The sequence below is a fragment of the Pantherophis guttatus genome, chromosome 3, assembly GCF_059756535.1.
Source record: "Pantherophis guttatus breed Tessera chromosome 3, ASM5975653v1, whole genome shotgun sequence".
Taxonomy (NCBI): Eukaryota; Metazoa; Chordata; class Lepidosauria; order Squamata; family Colubridae; genus Pantherophis; species Pantherophis guttatus.
The window spans coordinates 528,212-548,869 of NC_142065.1; the positions used below are offsets into that span (position 1 = coordinate 528,212).

A 20,658-nucleotide genomic window follows, 5' to 3' on the forward strand; every position below is an offset into this window, starting at 1 on the left:
ACTGTGACCGTCATAAACATGAGCCACTTTCCAAGCAGCTGAATTTTGGTCACGTGACCCGGGGGATGCTGCAATGGTCGTCCTCTTGTAATTTCGGTCACTAAATGAACGGTTGTAGGTTGTGGACGACCTGCAACACAATTTATGGAGCCATTTAACATAAAAGTTTTCTGGTTTGCATGGCTGGAATTCTTTTTTACAATTAAAAATGGGGCCTCTCTGTGGCAAGAGCCTTGTGGCTTTTGTGAGCTGCAGCTCCTTCCATGCGAGGCCCAGAATGGAAAAGGGCCTCCCCCAAAGACTGGCACGAACCTCCGGCATGATTTTTATTCTCCCCCCCTCCCTCCCCCCCGCCCAGTAAGCACTTACAGCCAAATGGACAGAAAACGCGCAAGAGATAAAACAAAACAAAACTTTTATTTCCAAAAAATAAGACCAGGGATACGATGCCCAATTTACAACCACCCAGGCAATGCTCTGAGCGAACCCCAGCAGGTCCTCCCCCAAAATGAGGAGATGAGAGAGAGACGGGACAGAAGTTGGGCATCAGCCCCCCAACAAGCAAGGGGAAAGTAAGCCCTGAATTTAGTCTGGAATCAGAGAGTTTGCTCAGAAGCGATCGAAGCTTCTTGGCCGCCTGGGCAAAAGGACCTAAAACCTCCACACCATACGGATTTAAAGCAGTTAAGGCTCCGCCTCTGTCACCTTCCTTACCCCACATTTTTGGAGTAATTTCAGCCCAGGGCAATTTGAGCAGGGGGCTGGACTAGAAGACCTCCAAGGTCCCTTCCAACTCTCTCATTCTGTTAAAGCCAGATATCAAAATTCCCCCCCCCCCTCCTGTGAAGCAGCTCCTAGAAAGGCAGAGGCTGCTTTGGATTCCAGGACAAGAGGGAGCAAAGTGGGGAGCAGATGAGAGCCCCCCTTTCAATCACAAATAGTCGCAAAGCTGCAAAGAGTGCCCCCCCCCTGAAGTCTCCCCCCTCTCTCTGTTGGCTGCTTCCTGAGCGAGTGACGGAGGCCGGGGGAAGGGCTTGTGGCCGGAGCTCTCCACTCCATTCAGTGGATGGGGACCACGGCTGAGGAGAACTCTCCCCCCACTCTTCCTGGCAAGTCTTCCAGAGGCTGGGGGGGCCCGAGGAGCCAGGGCAGCGTTTGGCCCACCAAGCAGAGAGGCCGCCCCCATCAGCTGGCCAGCCAGGGAGGGGTCAACGGTGCGCAGCGATGCCCCTGCGTCCAGAGGCATTTCGAAGCAGAGGGTGCAGGTGGGATGTGTCTCATTGTTCCGGGCACTTCAGGACGTCCTGCTTGAAGTACCCCACCCGGGTCACCTGGTAGCGGGGGGTCATTTGCCAGCAGAAGGGGTGGCGGCAGAAGTGGAACCTCCCTGGAAGAGAGGAAACGGCTGGTGAAGGCGAGCGCCACAGGGAGGGAATCGCAGGGACCCCCAGGGGACACCTCCTCCTGGTTCAAAGGTGGCACCCCCATTACTGCCGAGGCCCCTGGGAATCTCTCCTGGGAGGGAGGGAGGGAGGGAGGGAGAAACCCTAAACCAGCCCCAGAGCTCCCAGACTGGGCTCAGAGCTTGGGGGTCAAGGGGGATTCATCGTCCCTGCGGTCCTTGGACGGGGCCAACCACTAAGCCGCCCCCTCACCGTCCTCTCAACTTGTCCCCCAAAGTTGCCTTCTTCCCTTGGGGGGGGAGGGAAAGGCCCTGGGGGGCCCACCAGCTCCCCCACTGACCCAGGTGCATGTGGGCTGGCAGACGCCTCCCCACCTGCTTTGCATCCCAGAAGGGAGTCAGGGAGGGGGAGGGGCTCAGAAAGAGTCTCCAGGCCCTGAGCACCAAGAGGAGGAGAGGAAGGGGAGGCAAGGTCCCTCCCCCCCCACAGCAGTTGTGGTCCTCGCCCTGGAGAGTCTCCCAATGAGCCTCTTCCTCTGCACTGGTGGGGGGTGGGGAGGCTCTATCCACTGAGTTCAGCCATTCAGGCATGCCCCCCTCCTCCTCCCTCCCTCCCAGGAGAGCCCCCAGTCTCTGTGTCTGTCTGTGTCCCCTACATGAGCGAGGTGGGTTTCCCTCTTCTGCACCCCCCCTCCCTCTCCTGCTTTGGCAGAACCACCCAATGGGCCAGCCAGGGTTAGGGATGTTCTTGCCTGCTGCTGCCCTCTAGTGGTCATCTGTCTTCTGCAGCCCCATCAGAGTAGCCCCACCTACCCGCTGCGGCTTGCTGGACCAGGGAGGAGCTTCCTGGGCTGCCCCCTTGCACAGCAGAGACCCTCTGCAGAGGACCCATGAGGGGGGGCTGTCTGGGCCCCACCTGAGGTTGTTCCCCCTCCTGCCCCCCTTACCTTTGTACTGGAAGACCAAGTTAGCATCAATGGGGACCCCAGGAAAGAGGCTGTCAATGTAGCGGGGATACGCCTTGTCCACCTGCTCCTTTTTCACATCCAGCCTGGGGGGGGAGGAAAAGTTAGCAAAGCCCCTCAAGATGCCCTCTAGATGCCCCTGAGGGTGCCTGTTCCCGTGCAGAGGTTGGTAATCCCAGCTCTGCTTTCCTTCTCCCTGGATCTACCTGTGGGGTGCAGCCTCCCCCCCCCCGGCCCAGAGAGCCAGGCCAGACCAGTCAAAGCAGCCGGGGGTGAGCTCAGGCCAAGGGGGGGGGTGTTTGGCTGAGGATGCAGGAGTCCCCCTGGGAGGCTGCTGCTTGGGGCTCCTGGAGGCTGAGCAGCCTCTGTCCCCTCATCCAGCCTTTGGCTCCCAAAGGAAGGGGGTTGGGCAGAGCCCCCCCCATGTTCTGCTCCCCTCACGGGCCCCTGTACCTCCAGAATTGATCTCCGCTGAAGAGCAGGACCCTCCCCTGCTTCCGTGTCAGGCTCCCCACAATCTTGCGCACGTCTCTTCCGATGCCCAGCTTGTCAAGGCTCCGAGGGCCGACCACCCGTGGCCCCTGGGACACCCAGAAGCGCTGGCCTGCAAGAAGGAGGAGTGGGTGGGTGGCTGAGCAGGGGCCCCTCCCCAGGCAGAGGAGCCGGCTCCAAGGGCCCTTCCTGGCCTCTCAGCAGGGACAGAGGCAGGGGGGCTCCTGAGGCCCACAGCCGCCCACGTAAGGGTGGGGAGGGGCCTCACCCGAGAAGAAGAAGAGCTTCTTGGTCAGAGGGTCCTGGAAAGCCGCGTCAATGACATCTGGGAGGGCCGGCCAGGTACTCTGGATCCGCAGGGGGCCCTCCAGGGGCCCGGTCCCAGTGCTCGACATTCGCCAGTATTGCCTGAGCAGGAAAGGCAGCTCAGCCTGACCTCACTTTCCCCTGCGGTGCCCAACGCCCGAGTCCTTCCAGGCCCTCTGTGGGCACAAGGAGACCCTGGCCCCCAGCTCTGCCCAGCCCCCCTCCTGCCTAGCCTCTCACCCGTCCTTGAAGAAGTGCAGCACCTTCTGGATCTCGCCCACCCCATCAAAGCCCTCCGCCCGGCAGGCGCTGCTCCGGCCGTCCACAGCGGGGGTCTCGGTCACAGAAGAGCCATCATCCACGGTGGAGGAGTCCTCAGCTTCAGTGGGGGCCTGAGAAGGGGGGCTGGGCGCCGTGGGCTGAGGGCCTGATCCTCGACCTAGTGGGGGGGGGAGAAGGAGGAGCAGCACAAGCATCAGAGGCACTGATTTGGCGGTGGGAGGGGATGTCGGAGGAGCCCCTTCCCTGGTGCGGAAACAGCTCAAGTGGAGCCAAGAGGGGGTCCTTTGATGGTGGGGATTGCTAGTGGACCTGAGGACTTCCAGGGGTCCTTCCACATCATGGTAAAGGAACTTGGGCTTCATGTTGTTCATGGAAAGGGCCACTCAGGACACAGTGTGTGAACAGACCCCCAGCCCTGAGCCACCCCAATTCCTTCCGGAGCTTCCCGGGCAGGGCCAGAGGGCTGCCTGTGTCAGGCCTTGGGGAGGGTGGACAGCCTGCCTTCTGCTTCCAGGAAACCCCCCTGGCAGCCCCCCCACCCCCTGCTCACCGTAGAGAGACTGGATTCCGGCCACGTCGTCCGAATGCAGCTGGAAGTCAGCCAGGTAGGTGTACATGGGGTACATCAGGGCTTCCCGGATGCTGGAGTGCTCCAGGCCCAGTGAGTGGCCGAACTCATGTGCCGCAACCAGGAAGAGGCTGTAACCTGGGGGTGCGAAGCAACAGCAGAGAGTGGACCGAGGGGGCCCTGCCTTGGAGGCCTCGTCGGGGGCCCTCAATCCCTGTGGCACCTGGGTCATCGATTCCCCTCACGGCCCTTCCCCTAGACTGCCAGAGAGTCTTCCCAACACACTTGGTGCGTGTGCGTGCATGCGTGCAAAAGTAAGGTTTTCCCCTGCCCAGTCATGTCTGGCTCTGAGGCATGGAGCGCCTCTCTCTTTCTTGGCCAGCAAAGGGATACACTAAAAGCGAATGGAATGCTGCTAACTTCCCACTGAAATGGTACCTATTTATCTACTCACATTTGCCTGCTTTCAAACAGGAGCTGGAGCAAGGAATGGGAGCTTACCCCCTTGCACGGCACTCGGGCGTTATTAATGGCTGAGCTATTCATGCCCAGTGGGTGGATGTGCTGAGTACCCTCCTCACCAGCTTCCCAGGGGGGCAGTGAAAGGAGCTTCCCCCATACCTTGGTCAGGGCAAAGACCCCACTTCTGGTCCGCATCGTAGTCTCTGGTGGTGGCGCACCAGAGCTTCCCATCGGTGCGTCCCTCCGTGGTGCAGCTGCTGTACGTCTGGCCCAGGAACTTGAAGGGGAAGGAGCAGGGCTCGCCCTGGGAGTTCCCTCCAATCACAGCCGTGTCTGGGGGGGGGAAGAGAGAGGTCAGCTTTGGCCCCCAGCTGTTGCAACGACCAAGCAGAACCCTCTGAAGCCAGGGGGCAGACCCTGAAGCTGAACGTGAGACTGTCACGGCTGGTCTGTGGGCTCTGCAGCTGCAGCCCCCCTTGGTAATGCCAGGACTGAGGGTGTCCCTGAGCCCATGCAGAGTGCTTTCCCCACACCGCACCCTGTCCCAAACACCACGTGCCCCTGGTCTCACGTACCTCTATTTGGGCAGAAGCCGTATTTCTTGTCCTGGTCAAAGTTGGCAGTGGTCGCGCACCAGCGGTAGCCGTCTGTGCGCCCATCGGTGGTGCATCCCTGGTAGGATTTGCCCTCGAAGACGAAGGGGAACACGCACTTCTCCCCGTCGCTGTTCCCGTCGTAAGTGAAGAGGACTAGCAAAGCCACCAGGAAAAAGGAATTCACCAAAAACTGCAGGGAACCAGACTTCCCTCATTGTCTTCCTCGGGATGCAGCTCAGTTCCCCTTGTTATTTATTCACTTCTTAAATTTATATGCCACCCAACTCCTAAGCGGCTCACAAGTAAACAAGGAGCAGGGTCTCAGAAGCAAACTGCTTGAATGGAATTCTTTGAGAGCTCCCCCCCGCCCCCTTGCCCTGGTTAGATTGTCAGTGGGGGCCTGCTTGCTCCCCCCCCCTTGCTCTTCGCTTCTCCCCTGGGAGGGACTGTGCAGCTCAGCTTTCCAAACCCAGGAGCCCCTTCTGGTTACGCCCCCCCCCATCTCCCCACACGCTGCGGGGCAATTAGGGCTTCAGTCCTGATCAATCACTGGAGTCTTTCAAGAAGACATTAGACTGCCACTTGTCTGAAATGGTCTAGGACGGGGTCCACAATCCCAGGTCTGTGGAGCCGCACTGGGCCAGGGCATGCCAGAGACTGGGACACACCAACAAGCGAAGCCCCATCTGGCAGCACACAAAGCACACAGAGCCCCTCCAGACCCCACTGACAAACCTCTCTCCATGGAACTGGTCCCTGGTGCCCAAGGCTTTGGAGGCCACTGGTCTAGGGTCTCCTGCTTGAGCAGGGCGTTGGACTACAAGACCTCCGAGGTCTATGCCTATTCTACCCTACCCCATCCCACTCCATTTCCCCCCCCCCCTTCCTGCTTTCTGAGTCCTGGCTACTCACGTTCGCTGGGGCAGAAGCCGTATTTCTTGTCCCGGTCAAAGTTGGGGGTGGTGGCACACCAGGGCAGCCCATCTTCTCTCCCTTCGGTGGTGCAGGTGGAGTAGCTTTTGCCCCCAAAGGTGAAGGGGAATCGGCAGGAAGCCCCGTTGGCGTTGCCAAAGTAGGTCTTCACCACTGCTCAGAGAAGAGGAGAACTGGGCATCAGGCGGGCAAGGCTCCAGCGCCCAGAGAAGCACCAGCCAGCAAGGGGGCCAACTCACCAATGCCCGTGCCCAGCGTCCAGAACTCGTCATCGTCAAAATGGGCATCCCCGCTGAACCGGTCTTTGCCAGGAGGGAAGGCGTGGGCCAGAAGTCCATCCTTGCCATCAAAAGGGTAGCCGTCACCATGCTCTGTGCGGGGGTGGGGGAGAGGTCACAATCTGAGCAGGAATTCTTCCAAGCCTCCAGACAGGAGAGGAGGGGCGATCCCAGCTGCCCCCCAACCCTCTCCTCCCCTCCAACTCACCTCCCGTTCCAAACTGGATGAGAATGTCCACCTCCCCCTCCTGCTGGCGGGTGAAGGTGAGGGGCGTCACCTGGCTCCACACCTTGAAGGCTCTGGCGAAGGCATCTTCGATGACGGAGCCGTCCAGGTCCGGGGAATAGTTGACCACCCTGCCAAAGAGCGGAGGCTCAGAGGCGGCCCGAAGGAAGCCCTGCCCCCAGCCCCCTCCTCACGCACGTCCGCGCGCGCCTGCACACACCCCCTTGGCAGGGTACAGGTCTGCCTCTGAGGGGAGGGCAGCCTTCCTCAATCCGCTGCCCTCCCCAGGAATCTTGGGGTCCCCTCCACTTGCAGTCTGCCACGCGGGCCGTGAACCCGCCGAAGGTGCCCGCTCGCTCACCGGTAGGTGAGGTCTGTGTGGTCCCACTTGAGGTCGCCCTGGAACGTCTGGAAGCGACCCATGTCCGGGACTCCGCAGCGGGGCGCCCGCATGGCCGTGAGGGTGGGGGCGTCCAGCTCCCCTGTTTCCGGCAAGCCCAGTTGCTTCTGCATCGCCTTGAGGGGGGTCTCCAGCTTCACCTGCCCCCCGGGGTTGGTCGCCGTCAAGTACCCGTAACGCTGGAGGTAGCGCTGCGGAGAGAGAGGAGCGGGCGCTAGCGGGGGGCTCTCGGCCGGGGAAGGGAGCCAAGCGGCGGCTGGGCGGACGGGGCCGGGGCTGGAGCTTGGTTGATCTCCTGTCTTGGCCTTGACCCCAACCCTCATCCCGTGAGCGGATCCCGCGGGGTCTCCAGTCAGGCACTGGCACCGAATGAAGAGCCGGCTGGGAGTCGCTGGCGGGGCTGGCTTCCCGCAACGGCGCCCGCACTCGCGCCATCTGACCTGGGTCGGGCGAGCGGAGCGCAGCGCGAGTTAAAGCGCCGGGCGCCCCGGAGGGAGAGCCGCGCTCGGTCTCTATCTCGCTCTCGCGGAGTACGAAAGGCGGGGGGGGGGGCTCTGCCCAGCGGAGGACCCGCCAGAGTGCGCAGCTTGGAGACTCACGGCGGCCAGCTCCCGGTCCGTCATGCGGCTGACCGCGTCCCCGGGGAAGTTGATGACTACGGGGCTCTTCCCTTCCCTGGGGGCGGCCCACGAGCAGGGCAGCGGCAGGAGCGCCAGGAGGAGGAGGAGGGCCGGGGCTGGGACCCTCATGGCTGCTGAGGCGAGGTGGGCGAGGGTCTCGGATTCGTCTCTCCTTCTCCGCTCTCGGGTCCTGCGGGTAGCGCCAAACTCAGCCGAGCACAGCCGTCTGCAGCCCGACCGCCGGCGGGGCCCTTTATGGTCCGCGGGGAGAGGGAAGGGGGTGGAAGGCTGAGTCAGCCGCGGTCCCTCCCCCGGTGGAAGAGGGGGAGAACCGGCGGGGCGCTGCCACTTCCTGGACTTGTCTCAACAGGAAATGAGAAACGCAGCGGGCCCAGCCGCGGGTTCGAAGGGGGCAGCCGTCCGCCTCGACGAGGCTCGGACGCCGCTGCAGCCAGAAGCCAAGGACCTGCGGCGCATGTGGCTTCCCTGCCCCCTGTCTCTTAGTCCTTCGTGGGGTGGCATCGGCGGCACCAGAGCCCGTTCAAGCGCTGCCCCACTGGCCGCTCCCTGCCTCTGATAGGGCAGGATGGGATGGAGACCCTCAGAGTGTGGGGTGGGCTAGGTAGGAAAAGGGTCGCCTTGGGCTGATAGCTGGACCAGGAGGCTGCCTGCCCAAGACTCCAACCGAGGCCCACTGCCTGGGCATGATTCTGGCACAGGGCCTCTCCTTTGCCCATGCAGGCCCAGGCCCTGGGGGAGCGCTCAGGGGCAGCCCCTGCTCTGCCTTCACAGAGACCCTTCCTTTCCCTCCTGCCTCCCTCCAAGCACGGGGTGGCTGCCCCTCTTCTGGATGAAGGGCCCAGCAGCAGGCAGGCCTGGGAGGAGGAACCTGGGTGTTTTTGCCAGGACAGACTAACCAGGAAGTTCTTGGACATCCTGGATGGTTGGGACTGCTGTGCTTTTGCCCTGCAGCCCTCCCAGAGTCCCAGGGGGAGGGCAGGGCAGGATGAGGGGGACGCTAGCCTCTTAACACACCTGTCCCCTTGCCGTGCATAAGCCTGCTGGACCTTTGTGTCCTTTCCAGAAAGTCTGTGAATTTGGCACTCAAAGTGTGTGTGTGTGTGTGTGTGTGTGTGTGTGTGTGTGTGTGTGAGGGGCTGAGGAGGGAGGGAGCCCAGCAACCTGTGGTTTCACCATGCTGAGCTGGAGGCGCTGAGCACAGCACGGCCTGTCCAGCCGCAGGGGAGGAACCGCTCGTGCCGCAATCTCTGCTGACAGCAGCCCCACTCAGACCTCCGACAATGCCAGGGCTCCTCCCCTCCTCTCCAGGAGGCAAAGCCCCCTCCCAGGAGGCCTTGGCATGGCAAGTCAAAAGACGTCCCTGTGGCTCTCTTCCCTGTGTAGAAACGCTTTGTGAAAGAGAGCAGACAGGGAGGGCCACATCCCCCACCCACCCAAAAAATAATCCAGTTGTCTGCCCAGGGAAAGCTTATTCTGCAGTTCCTGAGGAGCCCCTGAGAGCTGAGAACCCCTCGGGACCATCCTGTGACTCAAGAGGGGCAGGGAAGCCATCCCCCTTCCCCCCCCTCTCTTCTGTACCCCAGGAGGCCCCAGTGACCCACCTGGAGTTTCCCTCTTCTGCTTCCAGACAGTGGGTGAGGCCTCCCTTTGTCTCCCTGCTCCCTTCCATGGTGTCTCATGGGAAAATCCCCAGATGGAAAGGGGGGGGAGAGATGTGGGGGAGTTTTCATGCCACCCGATGCCCGGTCTGTTCCTCTGAGTTGCTTGGGCCTCGGCGTGAAGCAGAAACCAGGGTTTGCCCTTGCCTGCTGCATGGACAGTCTGGTGTCCTGCATTTATTTGGGGTAGAGGTGTGTGAACGCAGCCCTGGGGGCTTGTCCAGGCAGAGTTTTCAAGGAGAGCAGGCTGGGCATCGCTAATCCAGCCTCCTGCTCAAGCAGAAAACCTGCCTTGGCCATTTCAGACCACCTCTTCTTCAAAACCTCCAGCGGTGGAGCACCCACAACTTCTGAAGGGAAGCCATTCCACTGGTTAATTGCTCTCATGGTTAGGAAATTTCTCCTTAATTCCAGAATCCTTGATTAGATTTCACCCATTGTTTCTTGTCTTGCCTTCTGGTGCTTTGGAAAATAAGTTGGCCCCCTCTTCTTTGTGGCAGCCCCTCAAAGATTAGAACTCTATAAAACTTTTTTAAACCGGGGGGGGGGGGGAAATTTGGAAGACTGCTCTCCTGTCTCCCCTGGTCCTTCTCTTCACTAGACCAGCCATGCCCAGTTCCTGCAGCCGTTCTTTGTATGTTTTAGCCTCCAGTCCCCTAATCCTCTTTGTGGCTCTTCTCTGCGCTCTTTCCAGAGAGGACTTGGCAAAATACAAGACACCCAAATGAGAACACATCGCATGGGCTAAACCTATTTATTTATTTAAAACATTTACTGTAGATAATGTTCGCTCTGTATCAGAAGAGAATGCCTGCATGCACTCAACACCTGGCCTGCCAGGCCTTGGCCTTGGGGGTGGGGTGGGGGGAAACAATCCCATTGGGGTCTCCTTTGAGCCCTTGGATCTGCTTTCCTGTTTTCTATCTTCTCTTCCCAAATTTGGCCCGTTTGCAGAGGGTGATTTGGCTTTCATTGCTGTTCCCCTGGAGCCTGCTTCTCGTGGCCCATTTTGCTGAACACTCCTCCTCCTCTGTGGGGCAACAGCTGGGACTTTCATGGGGGGGGGCACTGCCAGTTGGATGTTTATTTATTTATTTATTGAATTTCTATACCGCCCTTCTCCCGAAGGACTCAGGGCGGTGAACAGATTAAGATTTTATATGCATATAGTATTTTTTTTTATAAACAGTAAATAATAAATTGAGTCAACTTGGTGTATCTGCTAAGACCTTGGCATAGAATTTAGATGTTTATGCTAGCCCTGCTTGTTGAAACAGAAAGGTCTTCAGGGCACGTCGGAAAGTGCGAAGATCTGGGATTATTCGTATTCCAGGGGGTATTTTGTTCCAAAGAGTAGGTGCCCCCACAGAGAAGGCGCTCTTCCTTTGAGACACAGGATGAGCTCATTGTCCTCTGGGCCCCGACAGCCGCGGTCACCATCTCTCATCAAGGCCCAGGAGTGGCCTCTGGCCAGGCAGGCAGAATCCCGGCAGACTTATGGTCATGGGGGATTTCAACCTGCCGTCCGTGGGTGAGACGTCTGAGGTGGCTCGGGAGTTCATGGCTTCCATGACGGCTATGGATCTGACCCAGCTAATTCATGGCCCTACGCACATGGGGGGAAACACACTGGACCTGATTTTTGTCTCTGGACAGTGGCTGAGTGATCTCGAGATAGGGGACATAGTTATCGAGCCCTTGTCATGGTCGGATCACTCTCTCCTTCGCCTTGATCTTCGAACCGCTGCTCCCCGCCGCAGGGAGGCGGAACCGATAAGATGGTACCGCCCCAGGCGCCTGATGGAACCTGATAGGTTCCAGACGGAGCTTGGGCCAATGCCTGAGGTCTTGGCTCACGCCTCGACTGGAGACTTAGTGGCCGCCTGGGATAGGGCGGCCGCTGGAGCTCTGGATCGAGTCGTGCCTTTGCGGCCTCTGACCCGGCGCCGATCTCACCTGGCTCCTTGGTTTACTGAGGAGCTGAGGGAGATGAAGCGCCGGAAAAGACGCCTAGAGAGTAGTTGGAGGGCCAGTCGCACTGAATCTGACCGGACACTGGTAAGATCTCATATTAAGAATTACCTAGTGGCGATAAAAGCAGCGAAATGTACTCATCTTGCTGCTCTTATCGCGTCATCAGATAACCGCCCGGCCGCCCTGTTTAGGGTGACCCGCTCCCTGCTCCACCAGGAAGCGAGGGAGGACCCCTTGGAGGGGAGAGCCGAGGATTTTGTTCAGTATCTGTATGACAAAATCACTCAGATTCGGGAAGATCTGGACTCTGACTGGGTAGATCCAGTGGGGATGACGGAGGCAGGTCCTGAGAATGTTATCTGGGATGAGTTTGACTCTGTGACCCCTGAGGACGTGGACAGGATTCTGGGTAGACTGAATGCGACCACATGTTTGTTGGACCCGTGCCCCTCCTGGTTAGTGCTGGCTTCCCGGGAGGTGACGCGAGGCTGGCTCCAGGGGATTATAAATGCTTCATTGAGTGAGGGTGTCTTTCCCGCCGCCTTGAAAGAGGCGGTGGTGAGACCTCTCCTCAAGAAGCCTTCCCTGGACCCGGCAATATTGGCTAATTATCGTCCAGTCTCCAACCTTCGCTTTGTTGCGAAGGTTGTTGAGAGTGTGGTGGCACGACAGTTTCCCCGGTACCTGGATGAAACGACGTATCTAGATCCGTTCCAGTCGGGCTTCAGGCCTGGGTACAGCACGGAAACGGCATTGGTCGCGTTGGTGGATGATCTCTGGAGGGCTCGGGACAGAGGTTGTTCCTCTATCCTGGTCCTATTAGATCTCTCAGCGGCTTTTGATACCATCGACCATGGTATCATGCTGCACCGGTTGGGGGGGTTGGGGGTGGGAGGCACCGTACTACGGTGGTTCTCCTCCTTTCTCTCCGACCGGTCGCAGTCTGTGTTGACAGGGGGGCAGAGGTCGACCCCGAGGCCCCTTATATGTGGGGTGCCACAAGGATCGGTCCTCTCGCCCCTTTTGTTCAACATTTATGTGAAGCCGTTGGGCGAGATCATCCGTGGTTTCGGGGTGGAGTACCATCAGTACGCTGACGACACCCAGCTGTACATCTCCACCCCGGACCACCCCAACGATGCCCTTGAAGTGATGTCCCGGTGCCTGGAGGCCGTACGGATCTGGATGGGGAGAAACAGGCTCAGACTCAACCCATCCAAGACCGAGTGGCTGTGGTTTCCGACATCCCGATATAGTCAGCTGGTGCCATCGCTGACTATTGGGGGCGAAGTATTGGCCCCCACGGAGAGGGCTCGCAACTTGGGTGTCCTCCTGGATTCACGGCTGTCTTTAGAAGAGCACTTGACGGCCGTGACCGGGAGGATTTTTCATCAGGTTCGCCTGATTCGCCAGTTGCGTCCCTTTCTGGATCGGGACTCGTTACGCACGGTCACTCATGCCCTCGTCACCTCCCGTCTGGACTATTGTAACGCTCTCTACATGGGGCTCCCCTTGAGGAGCACTCGGAGGCTCCAACTGGCGCAGAGTGCGGCCGCGCGGGTGGTGATGGGAGCGACGTGGCGCTCCCATGTAACGCCTCTCCTGCGCGAGCTGCACTGGCTCCCGGTGGTCTTCCGAGTGCGCTTCAAGGTTTTGGTCATCACCTTTAGAGCGCTCCATGGCTCAGGACCTGGTTATCTACGGGACCGCCTGCTACCACCAATAGCCTCCCACCGACCAGTACGCTCCCATAGAGAGGGGCTCCTCCGGGTGCCGTCGGCCAAACAATGTCGACTGGCGGCCCCCAGGGGGAGAGCCTTCTCTGTGGGGGCACCTACTATCTGGAACGAGCTCCCCCCCGAGATACGGAGGATTCCGGATCTGCGTACCTTCCGTCGCACGCTGAAGACGTTCCTATTCCAGCAAGCCGGCCTGACCTAAACTTCTCCTCTTTTAAATGGGAATTTTAAATTTGGTTTTAAATTATTGGGGTTTTAAATATGGTTCAGCCAAATTTATCTAACTTGTTTTATTTCTATTTTAAATTTTGTATTGATATGTTTTATTTCATGGCTGTTCACCGCCCTGAGTCCTTCGGGAGTAGGGCGGTATACAAATCTAATAAACTAAACTAAACTAAACTAACTTGGGAAGGCCTGAGGGTCCGGCTGCCCAGGGTGGGGGGGGGGGGGCTTGCCTGTGCAGGGCCAGAGAGATGTTCTCAGAGATGGGGGATGGGAAGCCCACCTGCTGGGCTAGTGGTGGTGGAGTCCTCAGTGACCCAAGAGGGACGCAGCCCCAGCCTTGGGTGAGTAGTCAGGCTCTCATGGGAGAAAAGGGAAGAGCCCCGTGGGAAGTAAGCCACCACTAGCCTCTGAGTCACGGCAGGGCCTTTGACACACGAGTGGTCATGGGGGATTCCCCCCACCCCTCCTCAGAGCAGCAGACACCCCCCCCACCTTCCCTGGGTGCAGGAGAGGACAGGCCTGCTCAGGCTTGTAGGGACCAGACTCGGCCATTGGGAACAGCCTGGGGACCCCGGATGGCCTCCCGTCTCCAGGTGAATGCGATCGGACCCATCACAGTGCTGCTGCGGGTGCTCTCACAAAATGGCAGCAGAGGGGCTGCCTATGTATAAAACTACCTACAGTATGTTGGGGTCCTTCTCTCTCCACGCCCTCCCCCCAAAGGACATCCCCATCAGAGATCCCCTCCTAAGCTCTTCTACACTCGTGTTTATTGTTTGTAAAATGTAATACTAAAAAGGGGAGGAAGAAGTCCTCGACTTACGACCACAACTGACCCCCAAATTTCTGTTATTAAGTGAAACATTTGTTAAGTGAATTTTCACCTCTTTTACAACCTTCCTTGCCATGTTTTTAGGTGAATCCCTGCAGTTCTTAAATTGGGAACATGGTCGTTAAGTGATCTGGCTTCCCCATTAACTTCGCCCGTCAGAAGATCACATGACCCTGGGGATGCTGCAAAGGTCGTAACTGTGAAAAATGGTCATAAGTCACATTTTCAGTGCCATTTTAACATTGAACGGTCACTAAACGAACTGTTGTAAGTTGAGGACTACTTGGATAGGGGTGTTCTCCATGCAGTGATGGTACAACCATTTGCTCAGCAACCCTTCAAAGCTACAACCGCACTGGAAAAAGCGGCTTATGAACAGTCCTCGCATGTAACGACCATCACAGCATCCCTGGGTCACATGATCAAAATTCGGCTAACCGCCTGCATTTACGTCGCTTGGAGAGTCGGATTCGCCCTTTGCGACCTTCTCAGCTGCCTTCCGACAAATAAAATCAACGGGGGAGGGGGAGAGCCAGATTTGCTTAATGACAGTGATTTGCTTAAAAACTGTGGCAAAAAAAGGTTGTAAAAATCAGGTGTGACTCATTTAACAACTGCCTTGCTTTGCAATGGAAATCCTGATGCCAAATTATGGCCATAACCTGAGGACCTCCTGTAGGTCTCTGTTGCACTGACTTAAAGGTAAATTTTTACCTTTAAGTTACCTCTTGTGTTACCTCTTGTGTTACAAGAGGTAACACAAACCCACACATGAAGGCTAGAGGGGGGCCTCAATTTATGACCACAAACCTAATTTTAGAAGAAGTAATGAAATATTCAATTTACAAAACTGGTTGCTTTCTGGGGCGGCACCTTTAAGTTAAACTTGACCTGGTGACTCCCTGGCCAAGTCCATCTGGTTTTGCCGGCCACTCTCTTGGAAGCTCTGGCCCTTGTCGTCTTCTGTCCCAGGCTGACCCAAAGCCACCCACTTGGCTCTTGTATGGAAGGCAGGACTAGAACTCGCAGCCTCCTCACTCCTAATTTTGGACCTTCATCATTAGATCAAGCTGGCTGTCATAAAGGAGCATTGGGGGGGGGGGCTAATCTGGTGTCCAGAAACTTGGGTTGTGGGGATCAGTGCCAGCAGAGGGCTGTTTTGCCCCTCGGTGCCCAAATCGCCCTCCAGCTGAGACTCCCAGCCACTCTCAGCCCTGGTCAGCCTGATACAATCCATGACAAATGACCCTCCCTTCTGTCCTGTAAGCGCAACCTCCTTGCAACCCAGGAGCATGCCGCCCCCATTTCTCTTCCCCATTGTTAGTTTCTGCAGCCCTGCTGGCACTCAAAGAACACCTGTGGAATCTGCCAAACCAAAACCAGGAAAAGAAACACCTGAGTGGCTGAAGGGGGAGCCCGGAGCTCCTGGTGCCACCCTGGGTGCTCAGCTATACAATCCTGGCCAATGAAAGTCTTTGTAAATCGCTAAACAAAACCGGGGACTTTGCCATATCCAGCCAGTGGGGGGGAGAAGGGGGCATTGATGGACAGCTCCTTTTCAACCTACAGAAAATAACGGGAGGGGGCTCCTTGGACAAGTTAAGTCTTTGCAAGACTTATGGGGCCTGCTAAACAAATCAGCCCTGTCCTGGGTTCGAGTGATGGCCTTGTTCACACACCACAGGAGAAATGCCAGGGTTCCCAGGGTTTCACTTAGTCTAGCCTGTGTGTGTGTGTGTGTGCGCACGCCCACGCGTGTACACAATTATAAAGTTCACACATCCTTCCAGAAATGATCACATAGAGCACTTCCAAGGAGGCCCATCCATCCGCAGGGCTCCATCAGCCGGCCCGGAGGACATCCAGAAGGAGGGTGGGGTACGCAGGAGTCCCCACCTCCTGAAGCTTTGGGTTGGCCTGGGGCAAGCAAGCTGCTGCGGTCCAAGACCCTGGGGCCCCTCCCCCACCCACCCCCTTTCTTCTGGGTGCTCTCCCCCTGGAGAAGAGCTCAGGAGCTCCAGGGGGCTTTGGGGCAGGGTTCTTCCCCTCGGTTACCTGCCCCACTGCTTTGGCCAACCCAGGGAGCAAAGGGAGCGGGGCTGAGGTTTCGGGCTTCGCAAGAGTAACAGAAACGGGGACCGTCCCGCTGGGTTTTACCCTCCCCGCCTGCGTGGGAGCTCGGCGGCCTTTCAGGACTGGCGGCTGTGAGCCTTCAAGCATGCCACGCGGGTGGGGTGGGGCGGTCCTCCCGGTCTCCCACGCGTGAAAGGGTCGGTGGGGAGTTTTGAAGCGGGCCCGGGAAGATCTCCTCTCCAGCGCGGACCTTCCCACCACCGCCCCGGGGGAGCCCCGTCCGTTCCCGCCTTGACGGTTCACTGCTTCATTCGGCCGCCGCTCCTCCCCGCCGCGACCGATGGTCCCGCGCCGTTTGCCGGGAGGCGTCGCGCGTGGCGGGCGGGGACGAGAAGGCGGAAGTGGGGGCTTCGCCCGCCGCGCGAGTGGCAGCCGCAGCAGCCCGGGACGCGGATCCTTCGGCCGCGGGGCAGCCCCTGCCGGTCCCCCGCGGGTGGGAGGCCAGGGCGCAGGTGCGAGAGGAGCTGGAGCCGCCGACGCTGCGATTGCAGCCCACCGGCGGGGGTCTCACTCCGACCGGCCCCCTCCGAGGGGATGAAGGGGGGGATACTCCCCATCGCTGGCAGGTTGTTCCAGGGGAGGCTGCTTCGGGGCTCCCTGAGCGGCAGAGCCTCAGCTCCCTCCTCTAGTCCTCCTGAACGGGCTAAGCGCCCCCCGCCCCAAGCGGCCTCAGTGGAAGCTCTCTCCCCCCCACCCCCGTGAAGACTCCCAAAGTCCTGGTGAGGAGGGGGCAGCGGAGGTGTCGGGCAGAGATTGCTGGGCGGGAGCAGCCCCTCCGGAGCCGAGGGGGCCGGGCTGGATGGAGGCAAGGGCTCCTGCTCATCCCCAGCAGCGTAGCCCACCTGCCCTCTGCCTCAGCTGCTGCCCTTGGCACCACGCCCGGTCTGAGGAGCCGGGAGACCACGGTGGGCGAGGGCCAGAGCCGGGATGGTGGCTGTGGTGGCTCAGGCGTCCTCCCCCAACAGCAGCCCAAAACTCTGCCCTGCCTCTCTGAAGGGCCCGACGTGCCATCGACATGGGCCACAGCTACCCCAGCAATAAAGAAAATCACTCTTGCCAAGCCGGCACAAGCGGAAGGAAAATAAGACAGCTGGCCCACCCCTTACAACAGTTCATTTATTGACTCTTCCAAGTTATACTTTGGCCTTGAAAAAAGTGATTCAGGACCGCTTTTCACACAACTGTCACAATCATCGACGTGGTGACATGATCAAAATTCAGACACTTGGCAACTGATTCGTATTTATGACGGTCGCAGTGTGCTGGGGTCACGTGATCCCCTTTTGCAACCTTCTGATAAGCAATCAGGAAGTTGGATTCACTTAAGAATCGTTACTAACAAGGGCAGTGATACCCTTAACAACGGTGGAAGGGAGGTCTTAAAATGGGGCAAAACTCACCGAATGTCTGCCTTACTTAGCAACAGAAATTTTGGGCTGAATTGTGGTCGTAAGTCAAGGAATAACCATGTATTGCGCAACAAAGGAAGTTCTGGCTTCAGGAAGGTCTGGCGAAAAGCAGCTTTTTAAAGCCTTTCAGAATTCGTTTCCTTGTTTTAGTACAATTGTTATAGTATTTTAATAAGGAGTGCTGGCTGGAGATGGTTAACCCTCTTAAAACTTTGAGAAAACCTGAAGCATTGCATCAGTATTAACTGTGATTTGTAACGATGCAAATCACAGTTTGCATAATGGATGCATAAACATAAAACTACTGGTAAATTACAAAATTTGTTGTATAGTAAACATTTATATTTTAAGTTAGCAATTAATGCTAAGGTCTCCATCATGCTGGTACTTACTGTGTGTACATGTTAGAGAAAAACGAAAAAGTATCCTGTTTCCCCCGAAATACGACATCTCATAATAAGCCCACTCGGGCTTTTGAGCACATGGCAATAAGGCCAAGCGCTTATTTCAGGGTTCAAAAAATATAAGACAGGATCTTATTTTTGGGGAAACACGGTAGACAAAACAAAAGAAACAGCAAAAATAAAGTTATTTGGTTTCCAAGTTCCACTTTTGTGCATCTTTAGTAATTTGCAGTGTATATGCTTGACATGCTGCATTTGTACGAGGACTATTCTTGCTTAAATTTGATTAAGCTGTTCGTCATATTTGACCTTTCGGGTTCCATGAACTGGATCCTGTGGTGATCCACACCAGGTAGAAGTTGTGGGGCGTGTGTGGTAAAAGTCTAGGGTGGCCTCCCTGCCCAACCGGCCTGGCCGCCTGACACTCCTTATCTGGGGCTGCACCAGGCACACTCACCGGTCAGGTTCAAGGTCCCATCCTGAGCTGGCCTTACCCCAGATCTGGTTCTGGAATGGGGCAGAGATGGGGCAGGAGGGAGCGACTGCACCTCAGAGCTGGCACTGGCACCCACCCCTTCATCACAGAGGGGCCCAGCCTAGTTGTGCTCTCTCACCACTGGGCTCCCCCCTCTGCTTCCAGGTGGGGCAGATATTCACCTCTCCAGTGCCAGGACTCACCCAGCTGCAGCCCAGGGTTGCTCCGGGGTCAGCTGACTCCAGGGGTTCCTGGCAAGGCTGCAGAGGACACTTCCACCCAGCTGGGGGCTTCCTGGCTCCAGCCTGGCCTTGCGGTTCTGGCTTGTTTTGCAGAGTTGTGTTGCAAATGAACCTGAGTGATGAATCAGCCCCTCTGAGCCTGCAGGAGGCCAGAGACCGCAGGGGGGGCCTCAAAGCAGCAAGGAAGAGGGGAGGGGGCCGTGGCGGGCATGGAAGGCCAAGACCAGCCCTGAACTCCTGGCGCCCCTTCCTCAACTCCGGGCCTGGAACCAATTTTTAAAAGAAATAAAAAAAGTTGGATTTTTTAATTTAAATCAAATTTTTAAAATCAAATTTATTTTAATAAAATGCTTTTGGAATGAAAAATCTATCTAAAGATAGTTTTCTATTTAGGATACATTAAAATTTTAGTTCATTCAGCATAAAATGGAGCTTAGTTATGTAGCATGAGGCTGTATATTCTGCATTATTAACATTTTTGGGAAACTCATTCGATGAATCTAAGCTCTGCAAGCTAAATAGGAAACTTTCATTTTGTTTGCAAATAACAATATTAAAGATTTTAACTACCAGTAAGAATGTGTCCTTATATTTAAAGAACACCTGTCATTTCAGATCCATCATGGCAGCCCTTGTTACTGGGCATCCACTCACCTGCCACTTCCCTCACCTTGTTGCGTCCCTGCCTCATCACCAGCAGTCCCATTAAAGGGACTGGGATTGTCGGTGAGTCAGCAGCGGGTCAGAGGAGGAGCCGTTGCACGACAGAGATGACAGTTGCTCTTTAAAAATGATTTAAACCGAGTTGATTTAAATCAAGCCTTTTTAGTAGTGATTTAAATCGACTTCATTTAAATCAAATCCACCCTGCCTGGAGCTGCTCTCTGCTCACCTCCTGTGTGTCGTCAGGCATGAGAGCCAGCAAAGGAGGGAATCCAGACTGACCTTCCCTGCCTGAATGGGAAACTGAGGCAACTGGACTCAGGTCAGGGACCTGCCAGGAGGATGGGGGGCTTCGTAACCTGCATTTTTATGCCAACAGCATGCTTTCGGTCTCCCCAAGACTCTGGGGGAGGCGGCCTTTCCTTCAGTGGCCCTTTGGGAGCCAATGCCACACCCGGTCTTCAAATGTTCCCAGGCGACACGGGTTCCCCACTGAAGGGAAGCGATCCGATGCCACGGGAAGGGTCCCCAAACCCTTCTTTGCAGTCCCTGGACCTCCAGCCCCCCTCCCTTGTGAAGCAGCAGGATCTTCTCTGTTCTCGTGAGATAGATAGCGAGAGTCCCAGCAGAAGCAAAGTTTTGCAAGAAAATGCACAATCAGGAAAACCTCTCCAATCCCTTCCCCCCCACCCCCAGTCCCAAAGCAAACAAACCTCCCCCTACTTTGTGCAGACAGTGTTTATTGTGTGTTCCCAAAATATTAAAAATGCAGCCAGGGGCTCAAGGACGGCCCCTCCCTGTCCTAAGCAAACCACTCACACCAGGGGGGGTGGGGGAGGGGGAGAGGTCTTAGTTAGCCGCTTCGGTTCTCCTTAAAAGCTGCAGGGCCCCCCTTAAGTCCGGGGCAGCCGTTGGTCCAGGGAGAACGGCGGCCCCCCTCCTCCCCCTGAGGCGAAATCCCTCGCAGCCCCCCCCCACCCCAAATCCTGGGAGGAGAGGCTGGAGAAAGTATGAAGCAAGGGAGGCCGGGCTCTTCCTGGCAGCTTTGTGCAACCGCGGATGAGGCAAGGCTCCGGATGGCACGGGAGGGGAGGGGGCTCCTCAGAAGGGGGAAGCGGAAGCTGTGGCCGCCTTGCGGAGGGGGGTCTCTGAAGGACAAAGCCGGCTACACCCTCCAGAGCCACCGGGGGCCTGGGGGGAGGGGAGGGGAGGGGCGGGGCTGCAGCCGGAGCTCCGCTGCCTGGCATTGGGGGCCCCGCCGAGCTCCCTGCCCGTTTGGATGCCCCCCCCCCCGAGAGGCCTCCACCTGCAAGAGGCGCAGAGGAAGGAGCCGCACTGAGCGGGGGGGGG

At 57.5% G+C, this 20,658-nt stretch overlaps 1 protein-coding gene across 1 annotated transcript; it reads right to left on the minus strand.

Moving 5' to 3' along the window:
- Positions 1-398: 398 nt before the first annotated feature.
- On the minus strand, positions 399-7,840 carry MMP9 (matrix metallopeptidase 9). The gene is made up of 13 exons (XM_034424158.3): positions 7,510-7,840; positions 6,872-7,101; positions 6,493-6,641; positions 6,246-6,377; positions 5,986-6,159; positions 5,053-5,226; positions 4,637-4,810; positions 3,998-4,153; positions 3,406-3,604; positions 3,128-3,267; positions 2,821-2,971; positions 2,350-2,453; positions 399-1,387 (listed from the first exon to the last, which is right to left on the minus strand). Exons 1-13 carry the CDS (start codon positions 7,657-7,659, stop codon positions 1,278-1,280), a joined length of 2,043 nt encoding a protein of 680 aa, XP_034280049.2. The 5' UTR covers positions 7,660-7,840; the 3' UTR covers positions 399-1,277.
- Between the last annotated feature and the right edge of the window lie 12,818 nt (positions 7,841-20,658).